Here is an 8,383-nt window from a genome sequence, read left to right as displayed (position 1 = left end):
CTGGTCTTAACACTCTAACCATTCAGTATTTTTTCTAATACTTAAGTATTTACAAAAATATTGAAGGGGTACAAATGTAACAGTCACCCTCAGTGATACACTATTGCACCTATTTTATTTTAATTTATTTGAATGAAATTATTTTATGTTATTTAAATCATATTATACTATACACATTTAATAATTTAAAAGTAAAAAGTTATATAACAATTCATTATTTGAGATAATCTGTTTACCAAAGTTATATTTTATTTTAATTAAAGGTTATTATGCTATAATTGTTTTAACAATTTAAAAGTAAAAAATTATGTTGCTATTTAAGGTAATCTGTTTACCAAAGTTATGTTTTATTTAATTTAAATGTAACTGTTATATTTTATATGTTTTACAATAATACAAAAAAGTAAAAATCATGTATGTTACATCTGTCCCTAGTGCTGTTACAATTGTACCCTGTATCGGGTACAATTGTAACATATTTTTTTTTCTATATTTATATCTATTCAAAATTATGTGGAAATAAAGATTCAATACACACATATTTGAAAGGCAACAACTTACTTTACTAGTTGAAAGTATAAACGATTCAAAAAATTTAGAATTTGGCAGAAATAAATAAATTTATGAAAAATGTTACAATTGTACCCACTCTCCGTACTCATCACACAATATTTACTTTTAAAAATATTTTCAATATAGGACACAAAATGATAATGCACAATACACATATTGTAAAAACCGTACACTCATAACACATTTATACACTGTAAACATGTAATGTTTTTTTATATTTAGAGAAAACTAGCCTTCGTTTTTTACGCCTACTCCGAGTATTTTAAGACGGAGTTACCTACATTGTCGCCTTTCAGTGGTCTGCGTCACTTACACGCTGTGGCAGCGAGTATGGCTATATAGTGCCCGACGGCCAACACCGACAATGTTATTTTTAGTATAAAATATGTTTATATAATCGAAATATTATACGTGTGTAGAATTTACAGAATATATAGGTAAAAACTACAAATGTACAATAGACAAGTCACAAACGAGTAACGACTGCCTATCACAAATTATGTATTTTTTCAATTATGATAGGTACTATATAGGAGACAGGTGTAATATCAGTGTTTTAGCAAGTGTATCATATATTATATATATTAACAAAAGTACTTGTATGATAATTTACAATAGTTTAAATGTCAGAATAATATTTAAGATGATGTCAACGCACTATAATTTGTTTTCTCTTTCTAAACAAGTCTGGCCCACGTGCAACATAGCAAATTTGCGATCAAAGCAACCCATTCTTCTTTTGTTAGCTTTAATATTAGAGTGTATTGCCTATTATCATTTATCAAACTTAAAGTTAAGTAGGTACCTAATACCTATCTACATATTTATCTGTGTTTGCTTAAAAATTGAAATATTGTAAAAAAAACCAAAGAATCTAGAGGCTATAGAATCACAAGATAATGTTTTTAACTTGAAGAGTAGGTAGGTATACCACACATCAATAGATATTGTTTGTGAAAATCATTTTGCGTGAAAAATAACCACTTGGGAAAGTAGATATAAATCATTGTATTTGTATAGTAGGTAGGTACCCATACAATGTATACGAAATAATGTATAATGTTTGTATACAGGATATAAAAAGAATAATAAAAAAATAATAAACACAATTGTAAAAACAATAGCTTCCTCGCTCCGCTCAGAATCTAAAACTTAGTATTTTTGTTATATTATTTTTTTATGGACTTATGTAACTAGGTATGTGTTTTTACAAGCAAAACAAATTAGTTTTTGATATAAGTATTATAAAATGTTAACCTCTCCCCCCCTCCTCACTACAATAAATAATACTAGATTCTTGCCTATATAATATTATATAATATGGTTATATATCCCGATATATATTATATTAAATTATTATTAAAATTATAAAAGTGAACAACAATTTTTAATTTACCTATAAAAAATTGACAAGTGCCATCTGCCAAATAACTATACTGGCTGTCAAACACGCATATCCCCGTTATGTGTTTTATAATATACAAAACTATTTAAATGTGATTATACAGTTTTGTTTTTGTATACGATGGACATTAGGATTTTAAATTATAACGTTGAATAAAACATCTGGATTACTAACAATATTCTATCTGTAAAACTCTTTACATTTCTTTGCATAGGCCGCTTCAAAGACATACTAGTATAAGAAATTGCCTTGTATGTGGGTTAGGTTAGGTTAGTTATTTATAATTATAGTTAATGGTAATACATACAAATATCATAGGTACCTGTAAGTAGTTCCGTATATTTTTTTTATTTGTGTATTAGAAACCATTAAACATGGTATAAATATGATAAAATTAATTAAATACAAATTATGAATGCAACTAAATTAAAGTTTGTTTCAAAACGTTATTATAATTGAGACAAGACATATTGACATATTCAGTCCAATGTTTGTTTTTAACTTAAATATTTAAATCAAATAGTGACTATAAGTACTAACTAAAAATTCAAAATAAATATTGAGGTAATAATCCTTATCATATAGCTGGTACTATAGTGTCGCCCTAACCTTGGCCCCAGGGTCCCTCCGTTTTTTTAGGGTCTCATAATTTGTTTTATCTGCTTGACGTGTTCCTGGTCTATGTATGGAGTAGGGACTATAGAGTACGTAATTTTTAGACTGAATTTTTCTTTACAGGGCCCAGATGCTTACCCATAACATAGTGTGAGCAGGCCATAATAGTACAAGTGTCAAATAACAAGTAGGAAGAGGTTTTTTAGAATTATTTATGCGACTGCAGCTAAAATCTAACTAAACTCTGTTCTCAAAAACAATGGGCTCAAATAGGCCACAAGGGCACTGCTGGCCGACCCTGTAGCGGCCTCACTATTGAAATCAGCAATCATGCAAATATTGCATACTTTTGAATGTTTACTAAATTATATTATGTTTATGCCATATAACTTGAATTTTGTCATCAAAGTTAAAATTCTATAGAAATATAATTTTGGTTTTCGTAATTTCATTTCTGTGTACCTAATTAATAATTATTATTTACTATTTAGTATTTTGTAGTTTCAAATTGGTCAATAGTTGAATATTAAACAAATGAATCATTATTCCCCTTGTCAGGCTTTACGTTAATATCATACAGAGTGATTTTTTAAGCATCTATTATTATGCTATTATCACTATTATTATTATACATATTAATATATTATATTCAAATTCTGATTTTTGGAGTTTTTAAATACACATAAAGATTTTCGAATACTTGAGACTTTTTCTACCATTTAAGGATTATCTTTAGTATAAACATTTAAAGTAAAAAAGGAGTTATCATTTGAAAAATAGAAGTTTTATAGCCACAGAACACTCCTTAAGCAGTAAAAAAAATATCAGAAATTTGAAAATATGATCTTTAGGTATACTTAAAAATTCTAAAAATTAGAATTTTAATAAATGTATTTTTAAAAGAAAAAATGGAAGTGAACATCTTAAATAAAGTTTTTTGGGCCTTTGTATTTTATTATGATTTATAGGGCTTCTTAAAAAATTGATCCATGGGCCTTTGGTGTGCCAGGCCGATACTGACCAATACCTACCAACAATTATTAAAACGAATAGTTACATATTAATATTATATTATAGCAGACAATAAGAATAAAAATAAATCTTATTATCAATATATTAATTTAACGATGTTATTTAAGAATTATTTATCATAAAATATAAAAATATATTATGTTTTAAAGAAAAATACATGCTCATCTAACTGTCTAAGTATAAGTATTTCATAACATAACCAATATAAAGATATAAATAGTTGTATATAATATTATGCAATTTTTGTATAGAGTACGTTATTTTCGAAAGAATAACCTCAAAAGATATTTATCAAACAACGAAAAGAACATTGTGTTTTAAATTAACTCATCGAGTGACTTGGTGAGATCATTTCTTGGTTATTTAGATTATTTATCCTCGAGAAATGATCAATAGTGTATAGCCTATACATTTTTTTTGAGTGAAAATTCATTGAATACTACGATTGGTAGTGATTTCATTCTATATGAGTCGAAAAGGTACAAGATTATACAAGTACAGAAACGTATGGCTACAAATACTATTTTCGGACTTTGTCTTTGATTTTGAGTAGGTACTAAATTGATTTAGCAAGAAACATGTAGGAGTTCAATTTAACGAGTGACACGATGACGTGTTTCAGATGGCCCGGCACGCAAATGCGACACGAGCTGCTCACAGACAACGTTCACGGGGATTATGGTTGTAAGGGGTGGATGAGGGTTCGCGACTGATGTGATGTCCGGTGCGAATTTGGGGTGAACAAATAAATAGCTTACGGCGGACAGGACGCGTCACGAACGTGCACCGGGGCCGGGCAGTTTGCTCTTGTCTTCGTTTTCAGATGACGAAGAACTGTTGTAGTCGTCGAGGTGATCTTGGATGGCGGACAGCGACATGCCTTTGGTCTCAAACAGGAACAGGTATGCGAGGATGGCCCACGCGGCGTTGACAATGCAGAACACGAAGAACATGATGTGCACTCCGAACGCGTCGCTGATGGGCAGGTACGCTTTGTTGATGATGAACGAGCCCAGCGATGAGACGAGGGACACCACGGTGACGGCGTGCGACTTGACGTTGTTCGGGAACATCTCACCGACTAGCGCGCCAGGCACGATACCGGCGCCCATCGAATAGGCCATCGAGAATAGGATGACGCACGCTGACGGGCCCCAGTTATCGGGCCGGTCATCGATGTACAGCAGGCAGAGGGCATACGCGGCCGTTATGGCGGCCAAGGCCAGATGTGAGCCAAGGGTCAGTGGCCGACGGCCGTAAAGGTCAATGAGTGGAACCGCGACCACGGAGCACGCCAACCGGACAACAGCAAACACGATAGCCACGTTTTCAGGCCGGACGGGACCGTGTGTGGGCATCGTGGTGGTCGAGTAGGCCAACACGCAGCCGACGCCACCAGCGCGCTGTGCAAAACACGCTCCGACCACCAGCAGTACTGCGGCCCGGTTGCCATCATCAGTAAACAGCTCACGATACGTACCGGGATCGCGCATGTCATCCTGCACGGCCAACATTATCTGGTTGAGACGGCGGTTGTTGTCGGTGGACGTGGACCGCGGTCGGTACCAACGGAGCGCTGTCCTCGCGTCGTCCATTCGACTCTTGGACAATAGGTAATGCGGCGTCTCAGGCACGCGAATGACAGCCGCTAGGAACGCCAGCCCGATGACCATCGAAAAACCGTTCATAATTACATACGGGACTCGCGGCCCTAAGGATAGGGCGGCAAGCATGCCTAGCGAGTCGGACAAGACCACGATCACGTTGAGCCGGCCGCGCGCCTGGTCGGCTGATATTTCAGCCATAAAGCCGGGCACGGAGGCGTACAACACAGCCTTGCAGAAGCCAGCCAACGACCGAGCCGCAAATACGGCCCACCGGCTAGGCGCGAACAGAACCCCGAATGACGCGACCAGGGCCACTCCCACGGCCAACAGACACCCCTTTCGGCCGGCGTATTCGGCCAGCAAACTGGCCGGCCAAGCACTCACCAGGTTGGCCAGGTCAAACGACGCTACGGCCCAAGAGTGGTCTTGCCGGCTCAGCCACTCAGCCGGCGTGTCGGCTTCAGTCCCCTTCGTCAGCGCCCACGATGGCCACCCGGCCCACAGGCCCATCAAGACCTCGCTCACTGACACTGTTATAAATAATATTATACACGAAAATTAAAACATAGTCCTTTCACATTGGTCATTCTCATATTGATGGTATTTAATATATTTTATTATTAGTGCCTACCAAATGGTGCTACATAGATACTTATCATAGTTATTGGATTTAGAGCTGTGAAATGTTTCCATGTCTTTACGCTACTTTGTAGGTACAATTATTTTCATGAGTTTATACATTGCTGCTAGTTCATGTGATATACTGAATTTTAGTTTGCATGTTCTTGCATACTCTGGGTTACAAACTGATCATTTTTTTCAAGTATTTTGATTTAAGCATATTTTTGTAGTTTTTACCTACTTTTGAGTTTATCATCGAAGATTAGATCTAACATTTTATTGTTTGCTTATAAAATATATTTCCGGGTAGGCACCTATTGTATTTTTATAATTTTTATATTTTAATTTTAAATAGATATTTATTTAAAACAGTTTTTATAATTATGTATTCGTTGATTGTGTTGTTTTATTTAAATAATAATTATTTTTCATTTTTATTGCTATAGATTTTTGCATATTACAAGATTTTTAGTGCGTAGGTACCTACTTATTGCCAATTTACAGTACATTCAATTAGCAGATTGGATTAGTTAGTGGAACTGGGTCTATGGCACAAACTAATGATGTATGCACATAAAAATCAAAAAAAGCATTTAAAAATCGCTTTAATCAATTGAACAAAAGATTATGATGTAAAACTTTTATACTTAGATACTATAAAAAATAAATAAATTTAATTTGTTCAGGAAATTATGAATTCATTTACTTGACTATCTCTACGACTTTCGAGACTTACATATCTACATTATTGTTTAGCGTTTTTGGGAAAACGTAGGTATACGAAACTTATTCGATTGTCTTATTATAATCATACCAGTAATGACCGCATAAACTAATCGTTTTCGACTCATGATGATGATGAATTTTGGCGAACTTGTCTGATCAGGTATTCAAATTGATATTTTAAATAAAAAAAAAAAAAACGTAGATGCTGATATTTTTTTGTTTACAATTTATTTTAACTCATAACCCCAGTAACAATATTTCAATGAGCTAAATAAAAAAAACAAATTTGAGTTATAGGTTAAAAGTTAACCTATATACGTGTCCGGGGAACCTTAATGCGATATAAGTTATCCGGGGAAGAATTTCTATTCCTTATATAGATAAGTTTTCCTTAGCTGGGGATTTGAGCACTCATACAAGAGGTTGTTATGAATAAAAATTAAAAATACAGTTTGTTTTACAAATCGAAAATAGTTGTTAATATATTTTATTATTATTATAATAGGTACTTTACTGTTGGTCAATCGGAAGGACGGAAGATGGCTGTTAATAATAATTAGGTACTGTACATTTGTAGATACCTATATTTGAGTTCGTTCGTGATAATGGTGACTATCGATTGTCGAACTGACTGTCATGTGTCATTTTAATAGGATACCAAACCCTCATATCTCAAAAATGTACAATACAGACAATTTTACGTTAACAATAATCAATTTTACTATAATATTTTAAAAATTAAAGTGAATAAAATGATAAAATGTAATTTTTAAATTATTATCGAAAATTATTATTATTATCTTATTATTTTTAAGTAGCTTATATTATGTTCATTTTAAAATGTAGTTTTAAAAAGGTCATAACTTGCTTCTTCATAAAATTATAAATAAAAGCCTCCAAGATGCCCTATATAATCTTACCTTTAAATTTTATAACAGGTCAATTCACTCCAATTTTAGAATTTATGGAGTAAAATGTATTCTTGCGAAAGTAAAATTTGCCATGTTGTATGTTTGAAAGACGGAGATAAAAAAAATAGATATTATAGTTCGTATACCTATTTGTTATAATATGAGCACATATATAATACTAAATACATCCTGCTGAAATTAATAAAATATTTAACAACTTTTTATTTATAAAAATATATTGAAAACAGTCAACAACTTAATAAATTATATAAGGTAAGTATTTTTAACATTAGGTATTATTATGCCCAATCTAAAACTTTCATCCTCCTAGGAGATTTTTTAATAAAAGCAGTCGGTATTATCGCGAGTGAATACATATCGTACAACAGTGTAGTATGAAATGTCTCTAACTTAGACGGCTTGCACTGTTGCAATCAACATGTATACCTGACGACTATCACAGATATTTACAATAATTATACATTTGTTTATTGTACATAAGATTATCTGTGATGATTATCATTATTTTACCTACTATGAAAAGATAGTTTATAGTGTTTATACTTATCTATCTACTATGTAATATCTATGATATCTCTATAATTTTATTTACTATAGCTTACTGGCCCAGCCAAGCCTGGATTAAGACATTTTGAGGCCCAGGGGCTAAAGTTTTAAATGAGGCCCCTGTACGAAAAAAAAATAATGTATAATATATAAATATTATTTAATATTAGGCACCTGTTATAATGAATATATAGCTATTAGGAACATAGCAATAAATGTTGAATATTGTATCAATTTATTTATAAATTATAATTTACAAGCTTTTTCCACCGCTACATAATCATTGATTATTTTTTAGGTGATTTATGCAGTGTTATAGCATATAA

General features: G+C 32.7%; 1 protein-coding gene across 1 annotated transcript; it reads right to left on the bottom strand.

Moving 5' to 3' along the window:
• Window positions 1-3,868: 3,868 nt before the first annotated feature.
• Window positions 3,869-6,183, bottom strand: LOC100162247 (facilitated trehalose transporter Tret1-like). The gene has a single exon (XM_029485943.1). It carries the CDS (start codon window positions 5,740-5,742, stop codon window positions 4,399-4,401), a length of 1,344 nt encoding a protein of 447 aa, XP_029341803.1. The 5' UTR covers window positions 5,743-6,183; the 3' UTR covers window positions 3,869-4,398.
• Between the last annotated feature and the right edge of the window lie 2,200 nt (window positions 6,184-8,383).

This window comes from Acyrthosiphon pisum, chromosome X (assembly GCF_005508785.2).
Source record: "Acyrthosiphon pisum isolate AL4f chromosome X, pea_aphid_22Mar2018_4r6ur, whole genome shotgun sequence".
NCBI lineage: Eukaryota > Metazoa > Arthropoda > Insecta > Hemiptera > Aphididae > Acyrthosiphon > Acyrthosiphon pisum.
The sequence above is the reverse complement of the archived record's forward strand: the minus strand, read 5'-3'. Positions and strand labels throughout refer to the sequence as shown.

Excerpts from the sequence above, each read along its gene's own strand:
- LOC100162247 (XM_029485943.1), bottom strand. The coding sequence starts at position 5,742 with ATGGGCCTGTGGGCCGGGTGGCCATCGTGGGCGCTGACGAAGGGGACT.